The sequence below is a fragment of the Eutrigla gurnardus genome, assembly GCF_963514095.1.
Source record: "Eutrigla gurnardus genome assembly, chromosome: 11".
NCBI lineage: Eukaryota > Metazoa > Chordata > Actinopteri > Perciformes > Triglidae > Eutrigla > Eutrigla gurnardus.
This window is the reverse complement of record NC_139925.1, coordinates 8,344,164-8,366,342: the sequence shown is the minus strand read 5'-3', so window position 1 is coordinate 8,366,342 and position 22,179 is coordinate 8,344,164. Positions and strand designations below refer to the sequence as shown.

The window sequence follows — 22,179 nt, the reverse complement described above, 5'->3', positions numbered from 1 at the left end:
CAAAAAACCCACGGCTCTCTTGCCTCGGATGATACCATGGATGCCATTAATTCTGAAGAAGCAAATAGAGAATGTACTTGAGATATCTCTAAGCTGGAGCAGAGTGTATTTTTGGTGTCGTTGAGGCCAAAAATCCATAACCACCTTTCAGCATATTGTAATTCAAGTGGTTTGAGAGAAAACTAGATTTTCTAAAGCCTGTTTTCAGGCTTTAGAAAATCTCACCCGTGACGGGACTTTAACCAATCACAGGTCATTTCAGAGAGAGGTCATTTTAATTGGCTGTTCCACAAAAGTCATAGGAGAATACACCATTGTTAAGAGTCATAGTTGCTACTTAAATATTTCTTTTTTTAAATAAATAAACAGGGCTTATTAAGTTTACATCCTCTGACCTTCACCTTGGCTTCAAAGTTGGACTCCCTGCTGGATTATCACTCAAACAGAAATAAACTGGGTGATTTAGATTTCTCTAAGCGTCTACGATTCAATCGGGGGTGGAAACAGGCCGGAACGCAGCACCGGGAAGAAGAGACAGCATCTGCCTGCCAAATAAAACACATCACGTTCACATTTCCCGACAAGAAAACACATCTGCTAACGCTAGTTAGCATAACTAGGTTAGGTCAATACAAACAACCGCTATGCACCTCCCCCCGAGGAGATTATGCTTTCAGTCGGGTGTGTCTGTTTGTTCGTACACACATTATGCTTGACTTTCATTAACATCGCAAGATAGGGCATTTGTGTTGCATTCGAGTCGAATCAGGATAATCGGGGGAAATAAACATGAACGCCATCTCGAGTGGGAACAACAACTCAAAAACAGCTGACGTGCTGTTTATGAAATAAAATACAACACACCTTTGTGCCCCATGTTGTTACCGCATTACCACTCAAAGCTCCTGAACGAGAAGGACTTCCCAAGACGGGAAATGGGACCATCGGAGGAGCATGTGAATGCAGCACGTGAATGCAGCATGTGAATGCAGCATTGCTGCGCTCTCCGGCTGCCATTCTAGTTTCCTTATGAAATGCTTCTAAATTGCTCCGGTGTCAGTGTGTTGGTGCCAAGCACAGACCTGCAGGTTTTTAATCCATGCTTGCTGCCTTTCCAAAAAAACGTTTAGGTCGCCAACTGCTGGCAAACGCCAACTTGTGCTGCAGCTGTATCGAACGCCGTGTGTTTTTGGCACCAACATGTTTCTTGCAAAAGTCTCCTGAGTAAAATGGCAGAAACAATAATGTTAAAGTGGTGTTTCATGATGTTCCGCTTTTTTTCAACAATAAGACCGGTGCGGTAGAAACGGCAAGAACTTCAATCTGCTTCACCTCCGGGTTCTGACTCCTATATAATAAATGTGATTAATAAACATTTATTTGAATAGCTAAAATCTAAATGTATCCTAAGTGCCAATTATGTTGTTATAGCTATCGTTAAAAGTGCAAAGTCATCCTAATATTTTCCCACTCATACCTATTTTTTAATCTTTATTGGTACATTTAGTTTATTAGCATCCCCATTAGCTACAGCATTGCAGCAACTATTCTTCCTGAGTACCAGAAAACAGACTTTAGTGATTTTACTTTACATATCCTGCATCGAATAGAATAAACTTGATTGTCCAGCTGAGGCAGGAACATTATCTTTGGTCTCACCCAGGACAATATAAACACAATACGTCCACAAGATTAAAACATTAACAGAACAAAGATCTCTCAACTGTACATGTATTTCATTTGTTTACAGCCCACACTCTTATATTTATGTTTTAGAAAAGCAATGTTAATGTTCTTAAACATCCACACCAGCCTCTTCAGTCTCCTTCATTTAAAACATTCTCTGAATAGCTTTCTTACATTTACAATCAACATTGTCTGTAAAACTCATCATTGTGTGTTCTCAAATGCTTAAAATAGCTTACAGTTTCTACAGTTTAGTCACCCAGTATCAGCGATTAGAGTGGCTCTGCCTGATTTAGACTAAATTCCTTTGTTTTTCCTGCATTCATTAACAATGAGCTGGACTCAAACCAATTCTAGCTTCATCATCACATATAATTACAGAATAAAGAGGATACGACTAACACACACACACACACACACACACACACACACACACACACACACACACACACACACATACACACACACACACACACACACACCCACACACACACACACACACACACACACACACACAAACGACATACATACGGTTCACATTCAACACAATGATCAGAATATATGAAATAGTCCAACTCATTGCAGATCACAGCCGGTCTCCTCATGTGTAGTTTACAAAAGAATGATCAAGAAACACTCATTCCACTCATAAGGGGTCAAGTGTAACGATGACTAGAGTTACAACACACTAACATTAGCTATGCAGTATAGGCAACGTCAGATTAACCCCAATTAAAATCCATTTCTGGTCAAGAAAGAAAGACTTGACACTAATGTCAGGTACTTTACAAACACAATTAAAACTCACCTCGAGGAAAACTTTGAGTGCCGTTAATCACACGATGTAGAGCTGCACGCTTCACCTGTTTTGGAAATGATTTTTTTTTACACCTGGCAAAATCTCTCTTTTTTTAAAAAAACACCCTTTTCACAATTTTTTTTTAGTAACCTTAAAAGATTATCCTGTTCATAATTCATAAACAGAGGGTTGAGATCATTAACATTAACTGGCTCACCAGAATGTTTTCTCTCTCTCTCTTACCTCTCTGGGTTTAGGTACACTACTAGATAATTATTCTTTTTTTTAAGTGGAAAAAACTGCTTTGAGGGCCTTGATAGCATCACAGTATTTTCCCCTGTTTGCTCACTGTACAAGCAAACTGTAAATAGCCTTATTTGCCAAAAAGCTTCGAGCACACTATATTAGGTGAGAGAGGAGTCTTGGCTGGAATGAACATATTCATACAAGTTTAAATATGCCTCCTTTTACAGTGGAATAACATGGCTTATATCAATTATGGGATATTTTAGTGGAAGTTCCACTGCCCGCGAGCTTATTAGGGGCAGTGACGCATACCAACTTAAAAGACTGACACAGACCGCAATTGGAGGCAAGCATTAGGGCTGCTCATGCTCAATATATTTCCCATTTGAACCAAGTAGTGCAATTTGTTGCATTAAAGTCAAACTGAAGAGCCGGTTAAAATAAAAAGCATTCCTGGATCCACCTGTCTGTTAAGAAAAAAAAAAACACCAGAGAAATCAGCAAAGCTGCTTTAAAACTTGTTGCCATGATTAATCGACGGTCTGCGAGTGAGACCTTTATCAATATTTGTTACGCGTCAAGTCCTAATAGGTTAGACCCCCTTTGATCTGACAGCGCGCCCCTCGGGGCGTTTGGCATACAAGCTAACCTAAATACCACCATTTTCTCTGGAGAGCAATATGACCGATACCCGGAGGGAAAATCCCCTGACAAAAAAAGTGAGAGTTATTGGGAGCAGACCTACTGTGATCTGTGAATTAATGAGGATAAACGCACGCGGCAACAATGCTGTGCTGTCTTCTGCCTCACTCCTGACAATGGGGTTTGCCAATGCTGATGATGGAAAATTACCCCTCGGAGACGAAGCTATTCATTAATTTTAAAGCCTTGTTTAGTCTGATGTAGTCTTTGATGCAGACTGAGGCGGCTGCCAGGAGGCAGTAGCTCACCTCATTAGCAGTTAGCTTCGGTCTCTCCTTCAAAGGTCTCCTGTTTCTACCGCTACCTTACATTCTCGCACCACATTTTGCATCCACGTCTCAAGGATCTCGTTTGGCTAAATCCAAGTTTCAAATGTGTACGATTTAAAATGTGTCCGCTTCTTCTTCTTCTTCTTCTTGTTTTTATACGTCCAACATCTTCTTTTGAGCAGCATCAGTAGTTTCTTTACTGCTGTTATAATCATAGGAAGAAAGGGCCAACATAACGCTGACTGACGAGTTTGTCATTATACTGGACTCGGTTCAAAAGCCTTTCTAGTTTCAATAGTGGAGAAAAAAAAAAGTTGCCTCAATGGGAATATTCCTTGATATAAATCTGGCAGATCAAATTTAATTAGGGCCAGTGTTAATACATGTCCATAAAAGATGTGAGAAAATGGATTGTCATATTTAATGTGACTTGGAAAGGCGGAGCACAATGTTGCAGCGCAGACTGTATGCAGGGTTAAAGCACAAGATATTCCACTGGAAAAATATGATTGGAGAAAAAATATGAACTTAAGATCAATTAATATGAGGATAGACTTTGGACGGTGAGATTTAATTGATATAGACTTAATGTCCCATTTATTTTAGAAAAGGCAGGGCGTACGTCCTGTTTCACCGCTGATTTATTGGCTAAGGTAATAGAGTGACTGATTGAACTTGTCACAGGACAGAGATAAAATACTGGTGAAGCCCATTCTTGGGACCCGTGCAATTTCAGAGCCCTGAGGGAAGGCAGAAGGTCATTCTGCACTGTATGAAAACTAGTGGAAAATGCCTTCTATTCAAGAAGATGTAAGAAGATTGACTTGAAAGTTCTACCACTGACATATACACAGAGGAATACCTCCTAAATATAATGTGGCTTTTAAAAAAATCTATTGTCTAATATCTTTGTTGTCTGGGTTTAAAAAATAACCGATAAAGTTCCTCCAACGCACTTGAATCACACAGGAAACGACACATGAAGACGCTGCTTTTTTTCGCCACGAGGAGCCTTTTTTCCTCATGAATATTCATAACTACGCACATCGTGCCGACGTCATCGTGACTCACCAGCAACGCTGAGTCACTGATTATATCAGAAATGGTCGCAGCCATTCTACTCATGCAATACCAGCTCAATCATCAACAAACGTATACGCCGCTAGACAGTGTGCTGAACTGAAGGTCAACGAGGTGACTGCCCCCCAGGACGGGCGCTGCGTGTCTGAGAAGACCCTCCGGCTAACCTCTTAGTCATCAAGTTCATTTTGAGGAGCTTAAGTCATTTCATTTCTGCTACACGTGGCGGCAACAGATAACGGCTTCACCTGCACTGCGGTGATCACTCCAAGGAAAGTCAACCAAATCATGGCTTAGCTGCAGTAAGCCTCCCTCCAACAGCAGTGTCCTCTCTAGATCCCCATCAGCTCTCATATTGTAGAGCTCAAATATTGTGAAGCTCAGCATTGAATGTATAGTGACGGGAGGAAAAAAAAAAAAACCCAGAACACAATCATCTCAATCGGTGGAATAAAGTTTCTTTTTTGGTAGCTACTAGTTTTGAACTGACCGGAATACATTTTTTTAATCAAAGATTCATAAAGTTTAACAAAAAAAAATCAAGATTCTGACCAAATTCACATGTTCTTCAGTTGTTAACAAGAAACGGTATCCTACTGTCAGTGTACCCATTAGCCCTTTTATGTATAAATTCCCATTGACTTGGTGTACTTCAAAGGTTGTGGAGCAGTCTTAGGTTTAAAGGAGCACTGTCTGAGTCTATTTCAAGCAGCACCAAGGGCACTGCATGCATTTAGATGGTGACCTAGTTAGATAAACTCATAAGTTTCTGGGTCCCCTTACTTTAAAACTTATTTACTTTGATTATGCACTTACATGTAAAGGAGGACGGGGATGTTTCGGCGTGCGGCTCCTTGGGTTTGTTTGTCCCCCACCAGTGTCTCAATCCTCTCTGAAAGCGATGCCATATGCACTGGAGGAAGGCTGGATCAGGTGCAGCGCGGGGGACTCCATTATGTTTGGCCCACAGTGATTTTCAGAGTGTCTCACTGAATTGGTTCAAGCTCGTCTGTGTTCAATAGGTCTGTTTTACAGCCCTGTGAACAGTTTCAAAGGTAGACAGACCTCATCTGTCAAGGAGCAACAATCTGCCCGGTGCTCCAAATTCCTCCTCCCACATAGACGAATGAATCCATACCCATAATGTAGAACATATTGTGTTCTGCATCTTCATTTGAGTGACGGAGGATGGAGTGCCCAAATAATGATTGGACTCGCCGCTCTTTCAAAAGAGTTTCAAAAGAGTGTTCTCATATTGAAATATAAAATGCACTTTAGTGGCCAATACAAAACTATTTTCTTTCACCACAGCTGCACAAACTACACCGATCTCTCAATCAAAGCTGATGTCTCATGTGTTCCTAAGGCGCTCAAACCACATTTGGAGCAGCAGCTCAGTGAATCTCCTCTCAATCGAAACCGGCAAACAAAAAACTGGGCAGTAAAAGATGTTTGGTGGGAAGGACAAGGGAAGGATGGCTTTGTAATTTGTCCTGAGCCCATCCTCGCTGTTCATTCTTAGGTGTAATGTTGTCAGTTTAAATAATTTAGTGTCGCTTTCTTGCCCACATAATGTGAATTGAAGTAATAGTATAGTAATGGGAGCTATGGTTTGACTGAAAAGCATTGATATTCATTTCCAGAAGCCACAAGTCCATATTTTTCCTTCTATAAATATAATTTATAATAATTTCCTCGTGAAAGAACGTATGTGGAACCATCCTGAACACACGTACACTTTCAAAAATGAGAAACTAATTTGAACTGATGGCAGCTTGAACCTTCTTAAATGTATGCAGCCTTTGAAGTTGTACACATGTCGTTCACCATTAGGAACCGAGCTAAACTGCATTTAAGTCTGCTTTAAAGGGAGCGTTAGGATCCTGCTGCATATTGTAAACACCCAACGGTGGAAGAGGAGTTCTCAGATCCTTCGCTTAAGTAAAAGTAGCAATACAATGGTGTAATAGTACATTACAAGTAAAAGTCCTGCAAGCATACCACATTTCTATTACACAGCAGCAGCATAAATATAGTATTAAAAGTAGAGTGTTGTAATAGTATGATGCAAAAATGTTTATATGACGATGATAATGATCACATTAATTTGATTAATTCATTGGTTCCCAACCATATGGATCAACCTCAAATAAAATCGAGGCTGAGGGTTCATGAGATGATGAATGCTTCGAAAGATGAAAAAAAAGAAGATCTGCTGCAGAAAAAAGCATTTGTTTTTTGTAAAATATTGGACAATTTATCTCTTTAGGCATTGAGGAGAAATTTGGTGAAACATGTACATCTTAAACATGTAAAATGTGAAAACCTGCTGTTTTCTAAGGAGTTACAAGCTAAAGAATGGAAATTACCCCGGTTTCAGCAATGTATTGTATAAGCTTTTGTATTTTATTACATACAATCTTCTGAACCAGCTCAGAGAAATGTGGAGGAGTAAAAGAAAGTCTAGCATAGAATGGAAAAACCTGACTGCATGTACTTGCATGCATGCACAGTGTGCTTGTGTACCTGTGGATTGCTCGGCTGCTGGTGGCGGATTGAGTGTTGGCACCCTAGGTGTGGAGCCGCCAGTGGTATTCTTGACTACAGTCGCCAAGGGAACAGCATCGGTTACAGGAGGAAGGCAGCTGACCTCGTTGCTGCCGTCGACACAGGAAAACGCTTCTGGACATGGATTCAACAGGCAATCATCATAGTTGCGCTCGCAGTTCTTCCCCTGTGTACGGAAAGTAAACAGCCTTCAGATCTGTCCCGATGCTCCACGATGAGATGCTAAACGGGGTGTGAGGTTTGCGGCTTGAATAATTAAGTTTACGTTAAGTAGGCGAACATGAGATTATGTAACAAAAATACGACTTTTTTTGGTTAAAACCTGTGATGCAAGATAGCATCTGACCAATGAAATTCTAATTATTTTTATGTGTTATATTAAATTTTCATTTATAGGGTGTAAATTATTTATTTAAAGTGGTGTTTGTAGTAAATAAAGGTGATGCATTTGAACATATCGGTGAAAAAGTGCCAAGAGAGGTCTCAAGTGTTGAGAGTGCAAGAGGGTAAAGGTTCAAAAATAAAAGAGAGAGAGAGAGAGAGAGAAGAAAAAGAGGAGGAGAAGGGGAATAAGGTGGGGAGCCTCACCACAAATCCAGGACGACAGAAACAGGTGTAGCCATAGCCCGGATCGTTCTGAATGCATATCCCCTGGTTGCAGGGCTGTGGAAGGCACTCATTAATGTCATCCTCACAGTGAAGGCCTGTCCAACCTGCCAGGAACAAAAGCCCACAGAGTGCCGTGGTGAGCCCAGGCTCTCCCACTTCCACCCTCTGAAGTGAATATCAATCAGATTCTCCTACATTGATTTGCTTCTTTTTGGGTTCACACACACACACACACACGCACACGCACAAAGACAAGAAAAGGCTTTCACTAAAGACTTGGATGCCACATACATTTTAATGAGCCCGGCACCGCATCGTCCCTTTTATCGCCGTCTTTTCCACTACTGTACGACGACACGACGTTTCCCCCGGAGGGAAGCGGATGACTTTTGAATGGCTTTGAGGCACAGCAGCTATGCAGATGTGCTAACCTTTAGCGACACTTCATGTGGCCCATTCCAATCCGATATGGGCACTCTGGAAGTATTAACATGGTTTACATATGCTAAACTGTACTCTTAACTCATCTGGGGCAGAGTGAAGTGTTCACTTGGAAACACGTCTTGTCATGCGGTGTCTCAGTGAGCTCACTCAAAAGCCACAAAGGTTTCCTCTAACAAGGTTACAAAGGGGAGGGGGGGGGAAGCATCGGATGCCTCATTTCGAGGCAAATTGAGGAACTCACAGGACGTCTGAGTGACTCACCTGACCTGCAGTGGCAGACGTAGCTATTAATAAGATCTTGGCAAATGGCACCGTTGTGGCAGGGAGCTGAGCAACATTCGTTAACATCCACTTCGCAGAAATCCCCCATGAAACCTGGTGGACAGCTAAGAAAACACATCATACTTTCAAAGTGCGAGGGCTGTCTCGCGGCGCTGTCGCTTCCTTCTCGCGGGTCTGACACGCCGCATCTGTGAGAAACCGCTTGTTTTCATTATTTATCCAAACAGCTTTTCTAGTCAGCTGTTGCTTCTTATTTGGGAGGATAAATGATTTAAAACAGACAAATCTGGAATCTCAAACCTTTTCTTTCTTACACTTCAAGGCTGGGTTCAATTCAAACTGATCATTTAGTACTTTTTCAAGGTACTACTTCTATTTATTAAATCACCATTTCAGTCCCTGCATGATATCCTTAGAATATGCCAAGTATCTGTATGATTTAACAGTATTCTACTGGTAACCTACTTTCTGTTGAACTCAGCGGTGTCTATACTAGATCTGCAGTAGAACTCCAGTCTGTACCTCCAGATGCTCTCCAAGAGAGGAATAGCAATGCATTAGTCAAACTTGCACATCGTTGCCTAAATATTCATAATTAATGCAACAACAAATCCACAAATAAAACAGTGACAGATCCATGACAAAGTACTTTGGAGCTCTGGCAGATGATATTTCCAAGCTCAGAGAAAACACTGGTTACCAGATGATGTTGCTAAAGGACTGCTCCCACACTAAGGGCTCTGGTTGTTCTGTCCATAGCCTCTATGTGTTTGCATGTATTATGACAAATGATACAACAAAAAAACTCAAGGTACGTTTACACCTCACAAACTTGAAATTAGATATCTTATTTAAAGCGAAGATAAAACAAAATAATAACTGACTTATCCAGCAGTGCATATAAACCACAGGTAAACAAAGTGAGGATCTTTAGGAGCGGTGATGGTTTTGTGTTGTTGAAACTGGAAGTTTGCAGAGGACAAGCTGCACCTTGAGCAAAGAGAGTCGCATTGGATTCTGCAGATGTCATCTCCACTGGCTTTACGTTTTCTACATTTTCCAGATGGGCAATGAGCCTGATCATGCATCAGAAGCTACCTGAGGCCAAACGGCAAAAGGTCTGCAGACTTTCATGGATCTTCCAATCCACAGTCACCAGACTGTAAACTCACTAACCATCGAGGAAATGTAATTTATACGTATATATGTAAATTCTAACAAACTCTATCCATCAGGCTAAAATTCCTCTTTGGCATTTTGACTTCTGTTCTGCGGGGCACAGCTGATTCAATCATGTACAACAGCAGGACAACTCAAATCAAACATCACGTTAAAAAAAAGAGAAGAAAGATGCACAGTCATCATGTTTCAGACCAGCAGGACTCCGGGACGGTTTGCCCTTAGTGTGCACATTTATCTGTGCAACATACACATTATTGCCTCCGTGTAATATACTGTATACGTACACAAATGAGCCTGCAACAGAGTAAACACCATAAACAAAAAGGATGCTGTGCTGAGGCAGGAGACAGTCCGGTGCATCAATCAAAACACCGAGGTGCATCCACCTATCTGGAGTGGTGGTGGTCTGGGATCCACGAAATCACGACACTGAGCATGCGGCAGCGCATCAGCACAAGGTTAGACAATGTAATTAACTGGAAGGCGTCCGGGGAGCTGCTGTGTCAAATCGGCACACACTTACTACATACAGTACACCTTGTAGTCAGATACACTCCATCGCTCAGGGGAGAGCATGTCAGCAACTTAAAAATAATGATTCACTTGTAAGCAACCTGGAGGGACTGCTGCTGTGTATCAATGCACACGTATTCTGTGGCGCCGTTCTTCAGAGACGAGATGTGTTCAGACAAGCCAATTTCATAGAACACCGGCGTTAATTTTAACAGGGGAGCACCTTCCCTGAACCAGCTCACCTCCCCGACATTATAGTATTGACTGTTTATTAAGCCCCGCCCGTTACATGAAAGCAATAAAAAAAGACTTTAAATGTGGACCAACTCACCTGCATGTAAAGTTTGATCCCTCGGCGTCGACACAGGTGGCTCCATTGAAACACAGTGAGACGTTCAACGCCACGTCTTTACAGACGTCTATGTCATCCTCACAAGCCTTCCCCGTGTAACCATCCTGACAGAAGCATGCATATTTATCAACCAGATCCACACACGAGCCTCCATTCACACAGGGACGGGAAGCACAGTCCTGGGGGTGAAGAGACAAAGGCACTTCACCAATAATACATGTTTTTTGATTGATTTTACCATCCAAAATGCAGCGTGTGGCTACAGAACTAACAACTTTGGTTGAGAAGGAATGGTGTAGTTAAAAAGCCGTTTATCCATTGAACTCAATGCTTGTAAGCAGCTTCGTTGTTCTATCTCGAGAGTCCAGTACAAGCTGTGGGTTGAATCAATTAAGAGTTAGACGAAGCAATTTCTTTTAATCAGGTATTTGCACGATGCTTACATGATCCCGGTAGTTCAATTGACTTATCTCTCGGTGAAATCAATAGAGGTAATGATACCAAAAGGCCACACAAGGATTACAACCAATTCTCCCGGCGTTCCTTTCCAACACCCGGCAGGTTTGAGCTCGACTCACGTCAATGTTGGTCTCACATCTGCTGCCGGTCCATCCGGACTCACAGAGGCAGGAGTACGCGTAGACTCCATCTTCACAGCTGAGGAGGCCACAACAGATGGGGTTACAATTGATCCGCCAAATTCATCCTACAGGATGAAATCAACCGAAACGCAGGTCTTTTTCCTGGATAGTTCATGAAAATTCCTTAGGGAGGGATACAATCTTTTCAACGATTGAGTATTTCCACTTCAACAGAATTAATGACTCTAATTTCGAGAGCACGGCGACAACCTGCAAGCGCATCACATTAGCTCCTTGCAACATGTGACATATGTCTCCACTCGCCGCGCCGCCGAGGAGGGTAATTAAAAATAATTCCATGCAATTTCCTCACTCCATTGGTAGTTGGTTTTAAATGATGGCACACATGAAAAAAAAAGAAAAGAAAACCCTGTACCTCCCATGAAGACAAGGCGCTGACATGCATTCATCAATGTTGGTTTCACAGTGGAGCCCGATAAAGCCATCAGGACACAAACAGTGGTATCGATTCGGCGCATCAATACATTTCCCATGATTTCGGCACGGGTTTGAAAGACACTCGTGGATGTCTGCTTCACACCGCGGCCCTAGGAAATAAAGGGTGATTTGGTAAGGCATTACATACTCAACAGCTTGATAGGAGAAAGGCTTTAAGTGCTTCAGTACTCAACTGTTTACATAAAATCTTCAACGCACGTCTATGCAAACTAACAAAACAGACACAGTAAGGCTGACTTTCATCATTCTGCAACACCTTGACTGAACACTCTCAAGACGGGTCTCAAATGTGAGCTGGTTTGTGAGATTGACACACTGAGGGATAAAGAACACTGACTCCTAGTGGTGGGAATCCTCACCTCACCACTTGATTACGATTCAGAGGCTCACGATTCGATTATTAAAACGATTCTATTCTTACAATTTGGGGTTTAAATATAATATAATATTCCTTCAAATTGTTCAAACCGATTCCTATTTGTACAATACAGCTGGTGTGCTACATTTCTTAAATAAAATGTGGGGAAAAAAATAGATTAAAGACTTTACTGCATCGATGCAGGATGGTTCAACAAAGCATCTGGTTGCATCATAGGATCGATTATTTCTCCCGCCTCTACTGACTATGTTTACTGCGATGAAGGAATATGCTGACAATATGCATCAGTTTCATACGTTTATAGTATTTTCTGGATGCATTCATGGTTACTGTATGCCTTCTCATTGGATTTGCTGATCATAACGGGAAGGAAGAACACCAGGGTTATCCTTCAATGTGAACCGTGCGGTTAAATGTCAAGCCACGTTATGATTATCTGAAAATCCCATTGACTATGTAAACTGCTTTGTCAGACTAATCATTATTTTCAATAGATCGTGAGGATCTGATTCACATCCAGGTCACACCGCTTCCTGTTTTTTTTCCATGTATTTTTGTTTTGCACTGTGCCCTTCATCATGACTGAGTCTGACTCAGAGAAAAATGATAGTGTTGTTGTGGCAGCTTCAAGCAATCTGAATGAATGAAAAGCTCCACAAGGACAGACCTCCATGCAAAAAAGTCCCACCTTTGATCATCCAAACATAAAGAACATCCCACTATTTGAACTGTGGAAATCAATTTTTCAAAGACCTCTAACTTGAGACACCAGATGCATCACCGTTGACTACTATTTTACATATATTAACTATTTTTTATTTTAGCTGCAAGTAAAAGATCATTTTCAAACAATTCACATTAAAAAAGTGTTGCATTTAATGCGAATCAGAAGGAAAAAGTAAAAGGCGTGATATTTGGGTCAATGATCATTTGAGTTAATTGTGTAAAAAAGTTTTTCCATCTCATCTCTGTGTGTCACATTTCTTTTCTTTACGTGGATTTTTATCTGAGGTTAATTTCAGATTCCTGCACCTCTCAGAAAACCAAAACTCTCTAAAAGAACACAACCTCTCTTTGTAACCTTTGATAGAAAGTGATCACTACCGGCTGAGATGGTAAACATGAGTGGGCTGCTGTGTCGTAAACCGCTGTTGCATAAAGACTTTTCACATCAACCTCTTGCTCACATATTATTTTAGTATTAATCACAACATACCGTGAACGTTTTAAATGAAAGGGTTTGCTATGAAAAAAAAAAAAAAACACAATCCAAAGTGGTTTGAACTTTTCTTTCTTGCGTGATTCTGTTTGACACTTAAACTTGAATTTTCAGGATCCAACGGCCACATAAATAGCCGAATCACAGCATGAAGCAGAAATATGCTTTTCTACTGGAAGTTCCAACCAAGTTTTGATTCTTGGTTTTCTCAAAAATATGGTGTGAAGTTGTTCAAACTGTGATTTGAGAAGAAGGATGAGGCTTATGTGGCTGATGAGAGTCGGACGAAGGACTAGGAAGAGGAACTAACTGCAGATCTGGAGAGGAAGGGAAAATGACAGATGAGCCGTTAATACCCCATTCTTAAGACAAAGTCTGCTTGCGGGGTATTAAAATGTTGACTCACCAATATCAAAGCAGAGGCGTAAAGATTAGTGGATGATTCAATTATTTTATCAACAGAAAAAAAGAATCTTCAACAATTGTGATAATAGATCATTTGAGAAATACTTGCCAGAAAAAAAACATTCACTGGTTCCAAATATGAGCGTTTGTTCTTCTTTTCTCAGAATCTTTAGGACTTTAAATTTAATTTATTTTGTTGGGTTGTTTTTTTAGCTTGTTGGTCAAATAGAAAAAGCAATTTGTAGAAATCACATTGGGCTCTGGGGAAATGGGTTTGTGATTTATTCATTTTATTGACTAAGCAACTAATTGAATAATTTAAATATTGATCAACAGATTAATGGCATCATGGCAATAATTGCTATTAAAATAGCCCTAACCCAAACAATCATTCGTGGTTACATCTTGAGTTTAAATTAAGTCAGATAAAAAATTGTGTTGAATTCAAATAAAAAACCCAGCATCTTGGTTTTAAATCCCATGGATCATGGAGTGGTAAAAAAAGGATTTAAGCAAACTAAAGATGCATAACGTCTTTAAAAGAAACTTAAAAACAGAAATAAAATAAAAAAATAAAACAAAAGCTACCTACCTCGCTATGTGGAGGTTTTTTTGCAATATAATATGTGTGAACTGACCCTTAAAAAAGCCTAGAATGTATAATTAAGTGAACTAATGAGAAAAGTGAGTCTTGCTCACTACATGACATACAACACTAGCTGCAGCGATAGCAGGCGTGCAATACTAGACTAATGGTAAAGTGTGTCACATTACTTTATCATTACTTCACTTTACTTTATACTTAACAGCTGTGCCAACCGTCTCCATTTAGGCACCGATCCTCCACACAAACTCTACGCTGCCAGATGTGCTGACTCAAAAGGGAACAGACGAAATTGTCCTCAAAACACCATCGCTGTCCATCAGCCGCGTTCGAGACAACTCGGAGGATTCACTTAAGTAAGTCAGCTTTACGCCGGGAGTTGGCGATATTTATTATTAATGCAGACTGCACAAAAATAGCAATGAGATCAGAGGAGAAACGGAGGGGAGAGTTCAAGCTGTGAAGGAAACACCAGATAGCGGAATGTGTCAAAATGTGTCTCCCCCTCTGCAAACAAATCAGAAGACAAGTTAGGAAAACACACCCACGACTGTTGATCCTACTCTAAATAACAGCAGGCGTTATGTAGGTGAGATCCACATGAGTGACTCGTTTTGCTGGGGAATTAAAAATAAAAAGTTGATATACATCCCTTCCAGTGTCAACCTCCCAGAATCACGATGACAAATGAGGAGTGACCCCGTTGTTTGGAAGGCTTTTCATCTGTCGGCTGAGAAACATGTTCACACAAGAATTGATTTCACGCCTCCTGTGTTTTATCATGAAAGAGAATACATAAATCGTCTAAATAAAAAAAAAAAGTCATCACGTTCTCTCAGTATGCAAAACGACTCTGTGTTTGTGCCAAACTTGTTTCATTTAGCCAAAAGGAAAGCTAGACTGCAGCTGGAAACATCCAGTTTGTGAGAGCAGGTTATAAGCAACACATGAACCCCAAATAATAAGCAAATAAATATAAAGTTATAAAGTTGCAAAAATGAATTATGGATAATGTAATCCCGAAGTGTGATGAGGGAAATGCAGCGATACGTGAATAATTGCTTTTCTTTTCACTCAATGCACATTTGTATGACACATATCTATATCGCATCACCCACAGATATATATTATGTATTTCCATGTTTTTATTTAGGGCAGAAATCATTAAAGATTTTAAGTTCGGGGCCGATCTAAAACATTAAGAGGACTTAACTATGAATGAGGTATGGGATTACATATTGAATATTTAATGCTGCAGACTGGTCAACAAGTGCCTCGAATAGCTTAAATAAAAACGTACTAATTAGCAGCCCAAAAACACATGTATAAGTCATGTACTGTCTCACAGTCACAGGAACTGTTTTGGTTTCGATACAATAAGACGTTAAATACACGCTTTGTCTCAGATATTTGCAGAGACTTGGAAGCAAACACTGAAAAAATGACCAAATAGCCTGAATCAAGTTCACCCAGCAAAAACAGTGGATTTGCTGAAGCCCTAACAGCATCCGCAGGGCCAAAACCTCGTCATCCACCAAATGTGCTAATCTCCAGAAAGAGATTTTGACCGATAGCCGCCGGGGTTGGGAGATGTGCTGAGCGAGGAAGCTGCAACAATGTGCTGATTGCACTGTACTATCACTCAAGGGAGCGCGCTCCTTAATGACGGGTGAAGAAAGCGAAAAACAGAAGGTGACGAATAGTGCGCTCGAACCGTGATTTATACAAACAAGATTAGCCATTAATCACGACGCCGTAATGACTCCTGACCTCAGTATGGTGCACGGCGCCTATGAACAGTTAAGTAATACGTTATTGTGATTGCACAGCCTTTTAGACAAAACGTCCTAAATAATGATCCGACAGCCGAGATCCAGGCAGCTGCCAGGCCTGCGTTAAGACACCGCACGCTTTCTAAGTGTTTGTCGATATCTCACGCGGAGAGCAACAATGACATTGTGTAAAGAAGTATGGCGCGTGGTTATGTCAGACACAACAATGACGTTTTCAAAGCTTCATGGTGACCAGATTTGCTAAGAAGAAGTTAGGAAAATATTAAAAAGCGGCACGTTAATCTAAATGTCTGCCTTCTGAGTGAGTCATAAACTTTAAAAAAATGATGATAAAAGCTGGCAGAGAAGCATTTTCTGGCTTAAAAATGTGACACGTAACAGCATGAGCATGTAGACGACAGAAAAAAAACATCTATATAAAAAACACTTAATATAAATGCACTGACTCACCGACCAACAACAAACCTAACGCTAAGGAACACCAACAGTGATGCAGGTGGGAATGAAGTGTCATTACAACTTAATCACGCTCATGAAAGTGAGTGGACGTAGCGCACGACTGATTATTAGTAAGCGGCCTCAACTGGTGCAGTCAAAACTCATGTTGGCATCGGATATGCAAAAACCGTTCCCTCGACTTCCCTGATGGCTGAAGCAAATAATATGATAATACCGTCAAGTGACACAACGACTTACAAAGTATCCCGGTGATAGAGGAGGTGACGCACCGCACCATCAAAGCAGAATAACATTACAATCAATTCCAATCAGGCTGCACAAAGATGACGCCATGAATCACCCGAAGATGGCAAACTTACTGTGAGACTAGAATAAAAAGAAAACGCACAGCTACAGCCAGCACCGCAGACCGCGCTTGTGTGTGTGTGTTTTTTTGTGAAAAGTTGCTGTTGGACGTGTTACTAGAGCAAATATCGTGTGTGAGTTTCCCGTTGGTTTGAGCCAATCCAAACTGTATCCTCTGGCCGCTGGCTCTCTTGGGGAACCCTGTTTCCTCCGATGAGCTTAGAGCAACAGAAAAAGTAATGACTTGTACTATGCCGCGCGTAGGCCTAATAATAAAAGCTGCTTCTGTGGGAATTGGGCCATGCGTGTCAGGTTCGGCTCTCCAGAGTAGCAATACCTCAGAGATTTACCCTCCCCTCCCTCCCTCCCTCCTCCCCTCTCAACTGGGGAAGGATAAATTGATGATACAGTGTGGAAGACAAATGAAATTAATCTTCCCTGTACCTGACAGGAATTGGCTTTAGATAGTGCGCACACACACACACGCACACACACACACACACACGCTAAAATAGCTTGATATCCGTCTGAGTGGAAAACAAGACAAATGGATTATAGTAAGGCAACAATAGCGCTCGGAGACTAAAGAAGCTGAAGGAATGAAATAAAGGCAACTAAAAGACGCTGAGATGTTTTCATCAGATAAAGCAGGTGACGTGAATTTGTCCCCTGTGTGTTTTACTGAAAGGCAGCCGCTGTATCTTACGGAGGCGGCGCTAATTAAAAGCAAGTATTGTGAAGCAGTTTTTTTTATTTTTTCCACTAAGCCAGATCTGTGTCAGAGTTGCCTCGACGGCGTGCGTCCGCAGAAGTCGCGATAAGCTTCTTCTTTTTTTTTTTTTTTTTTGTTGGGCTCTCATATTGATCTTCGTGTCACCTCAGGGCAAAAGAGCTACCTGAGTATCCAGGACGACAGGCACACTTGAATCCTCCGGGCGTGTTGATACAGATGCCCTCGTGTAGGCAAGGTGAAACTTCACACTCGTTCACATCCAGGTCACACAGCGTTCCAAAATAACCAGGAGGGCAAACGCAGCGGAACCTGAGGAAGATGTGATAACACTCAATCAGTGGGAGATAAAGTGAGGTCCAGCGTTCCGTATGTGTGTTTCGGTTCTCTTTTAAAATAAGCAAAAAGCTGCACACAATGCAGAAGCATTTAATTGGAGAGAGACAAACTAAAAGGTGCAAATTAAGAGACATTATTTTCCACTCTCAAACTGACCAGCAGCTCTTCAAAAATAAATAATATGACAGCCAATTAAGTTTCCCTGTGTGTACTTAATTTGAATTATATTTGATGAGTTATTACTTCACAGAGCTTCATCAGTCCAATAATGCGGTTTGCTCAATTTAAATCCCTCCTCGCAGCCGTCGGCGGGTCTAATATCCCCTGACCACACGCCTCGGAGGAGCTGCGTATGCTGTTTGTAAGTGAGATAATAAGAAAAAAATGTAATTATACACCTCTGTGCTAAGATCTCAACTACGTCTTTGGTTTAGTTCGACATATTGTTTTCATCAGTGAAACCAGTTATAGCACATTGCATTTCCCGTAATGCGTTAAATGGTATTTATCATGCTGCCTCAGCCGCCTGGCTTTCTTTGCTGTGCTTTTACACCCGCCGCCTGCAAACCGTCTCCCAGTCACTAACATTCAGTCGAACGAGAGGGAATGAAGTGACTTTTACAGAGTCAAACTAACTAAAAGAAAAAAAAAAAAAAGACAGCAGGGGCTCAGTGAGCACGCCGCGGAGTCTGATTCATCACCGCGATGCAGATGGACTCGTTCGGCTTGTTGGGTCAGGGAGACGGAGACGGAGATAGCGGCGTGCGCACTTCTGTTTTTGGTGAGCGGGTCGAGGTTAAGACACACCTGATGTGAACTCCCTGGACTGTGCAATCAGGGGGCAGCGCTCTGAGCAGGGCCAGGTCACATGGGAGCAAAATCATGACGGGAGACAAACTGGAGACAAACCATTTAGGACTCAAATTGGCCCTGGGACTTTGCAACCCATCTGTCCGCCTAAGCCTGGAAGCCCCCGGGCTCCCATTAAGCACAGCAGAGAGAAGCACCAGTGGAGTAAAGCCCAATCTAGATACATGATGTGTTCCTGCTGAATTCGCTCTCTGTCTTTAGAACAGCAGCTTATGTGTGTCAAGGATGGAGACGGGCTTGTTATATAAACCGGAACGCTTTGAAGAGGAACGCCACAGCCTCGTGCACTTCCTTTGCAGAAGTGGTTTGTTTATTTCACCTGAAATTAATGGTGCCTGGCCTTTGCATATGTGCACATTGTTTTTAAAAGCACAGAGTGAAACATTTTAAAAAAGAGCAAAAAAAAGAAAAAAAAAAAAAGGAGTTACATTCATACTTACTTGTTCACAAGGTCTTGACACACAGCGGAGTTGTGACAAGGGCTGGAGGTGCACTCATTGATGTCTTCCTCACAGCGAAGGCCAGAAAATCCCATCTTACAATCACAGCTGGATAGGAAAAAAATCATTCACATTGATATTTTGTCTCAGATGGAGAATAGAAAATCGATCCGTTTCCTATTAGCGCACGGACAGAGTGAGAAAAAAAATCGATAGACATTTAATGATATTAATTACACATCGCATTTTGTCTGCTTGCAAACACAGTGGAGTGGATTCTGACTGTTTAAATCTAAAGTCTGTACGACAACAGCCATTAGGGCTGTTTTTTTTAACAATTTCAACCTGAAATGCTGCATTATTAAAATCTATTAAATTACATTTAAACAAAGACCATGAGCTCAGAGCTTCGTCGTATCAAAATGACAGTACAGTGGCCTGAAAAGCCGTACAGGAAGGTGCTTTAAAGGCCATCACGACAAAGCCTGACATTTCTCACAACTCCCCTTACCTGTAGCTGTTGACCCGGTCCACACAGTCGCCCTGGTTGTGGCATGGATTTGAGCTACACTCATTGGTGTCAATTTCACACCAACTTCCTTCAAATCCTGAAAGATAGATGAGATGGTCATGGATCAGCAAGCCCCACTACATCCTGAAAAACGTCAGGGCCGATGATAACAAAGACCCCAGTGAATGCCATTTTAATGGAACTAGTAGCCCCTGTAGCATATCTCATCTTCCAGCTCTCGGCACTCACTGTTTCCCCTTTGAGAGTGTGTAAGTCTAATAATACTTTAGTGCCACAGACAGATTGGTCTGAGGGTTAGTGGTTTGGGGTTTGGGGGGTGTGTGTGTGTGTGTGTGAGAGAGAGAAAGCGAGTGAGTGGGGGGACATCTTGTTAAGTTAGGGTAAGAGAGGGGGGAGTCTAAACCCAAGAGCTCCTTTGCCCTAGTTCATTAGGGGGTTGAGGGGCAGGATGGCTAAGCAGATCAGCACGGCTGTTTTGTTGTACTTTCGCAGGCAGCCTGGGAACTTCTGCTGGTCGGAGGTATTCCTCTGGTGCCGCTCCGCTTCATGTGATGGTTTTAGACCCAACGACTCACACTAAATAACTCAAATCATGAAACCCTCCAGGACCACTGGATGGAAGCAAATAATGGTCATGAACGTCATTATTTCATAAGCAACTGAGAACCTCATTGTGAGATTTTAATATGTGGAATTTTTTTTTTAAACCCATTATCTTAATGAATGTGGTCTGAATTCACACTTTGAAATTGTATTTAATTCCTTTTTTTTATTGCCCATTTATTGGTCGCACATATTAAAATTAAAAATGTAATTCAAGTTTAAAGTCAAGTCAAAGACGTGACATTCGGACCGAAGCATCCGGGACACCAGGGTAAGCAATGAGGCCGAGCTCATGGATTCTTTATGGCCATCGTACGCTTCCATACAACGGACTTCAGGCATGCTGTCACTGCCAGTCATTGTACGAGGAAGCATTTCCTGTTCAACTCCACGATTATCTTTCAAAACTGCAACGACTCCTACTGTGTTGTCCCCACGGAGCTCCATCTGCCACACACTATTAGGGACGAGCTTATAACAAAGGGTTAACTCCCGCTGCTTCCAGTTATAATATACGTTGGACCGTTAAGGGCTCATGTAAGTATAACTCTGAGAGATGTATTAACAATGCTTTATAATCATTTTCGGACCGAGAACATCTTGAAAATGTGAAAACTTAAAGAGGTGGTAAAGTGTGATGAAAGATTTCACATTATATCTCATTATATGTTTTAAAGAAAAATGGAAGCAAAAGCATTAATGTAAAAAAAAGGGTTTGACTGCTGATGACTAAGATTAATATCCGGTATTACATTTGTCATTTTCTCCCCTCACTGTGTGTAATGATGCCATATGTCAGGTAATTACTCCCAATAATGCCCCGTACCGGCGAGCGCTTTCAAACTCCACTGTAAACATATGCCAGTTAATTAAACAAATCATACATTTCTCAGCCCAGATAGACGGGGCAATTGCCAGGCCATTATTTCCAGTTTGCTATTCAGTCGGATGAAGGTCAGCACTATTGATTATTAAGGGTTGAATGAATGGCGAGCAGCTCTCTCTGCGCCTGTTGAATCAGCTGAATAAACGCTATTACGCCTAAACTGCAGAAAGAGAAATGACACAACACGCCGAGAGTGACGGTAATGGAGAAAAAGAAGAAGGTGTGACGGCGACACTGACGCAGCTTTGTGCATCTTGGGACGTCAGAATGAGAGGGAACCCACGAAGACCCACAGAGAGCACAGAGCATCTGGTGAATTATGGGACAGCACAGGTTTCCCAAGCCGGCGTGTCAGTCAAAGCGACGGCGGAGCACCGCCGGGACTATTTCCAATGTCAAAGCAATGTAATGCATCTTCTGCCACCGAGGCAGTGACTGGAGGCTTCTCTTTGACAGAGTACAGAGAGGGATACCCAAGGCGTGCGCGTACCTACTCATTCCATCATCCGGCCGGAGCTATAGTGTGTGATCACTGCTCACGCCCGGCAAACGTCTCCGAGGAGGAAGAAACCGCGGGTTAATCCCCGACGGATAGCGAGCAAACTTTGATGGACGTTTCAATTGAAATATGAGTAATATCCTCATTTTAACGGTGCGCATTTGTTGTGTGGACCGCAACATTCATGAGTGAAGTGTTCATATCAGCGTTGCCGTCAGTCTGGTGTAACAACATCTCATTTAAA

General features: G+C 41.7%; 1 protein-coding gene across 1 annotated transcript in view; it reads right to left on the bottom strand.

The window, feature by feature from the left end:
* eys (eyes shut homolog) overlaps positions 1–22,179 on the bottom strand; it is a gene marked incomplete at its 5' end in the record, with an annotated part of 140,648 nt that overhangs the window by 60,228 nt on the left and 58,241 nt on the right. Inside the window, 9 exons of the mRNA XM_084020918.1 lie at positions 7,309–7,516; positions 7,939–8,063; positions 8,665–8,789; positions 10,712–10,911; positions 11,311–11,389; positions 11,750–11,921; positions 17,933–18,078; positions 19,416–19,523; positions 19,927–20,023. Coding sequence (XP_083877044.1) covers positions 7,309–7,516; positions 7,939–8,063; positions 8,665–8,789; positions 10,712–10,911; positions 11,311–11,389; positions 11,750–11,921; positions 17,933–18,078; positions 19,416–19,523; positions 19,927–20,023 — 1,260 coding nt within the window. The remainder of the gene's footprint in view (positions 1–7,308; positions 7,517–7,938; positions 8,064–8,664; positions 8,790–10,711; positions 10,912–11,310; positions 11,390–11,749; positions 11,922–17,932; positions 18,079–19,415; positions 19,524–19,926; positions 20,024–22,179) is intronic.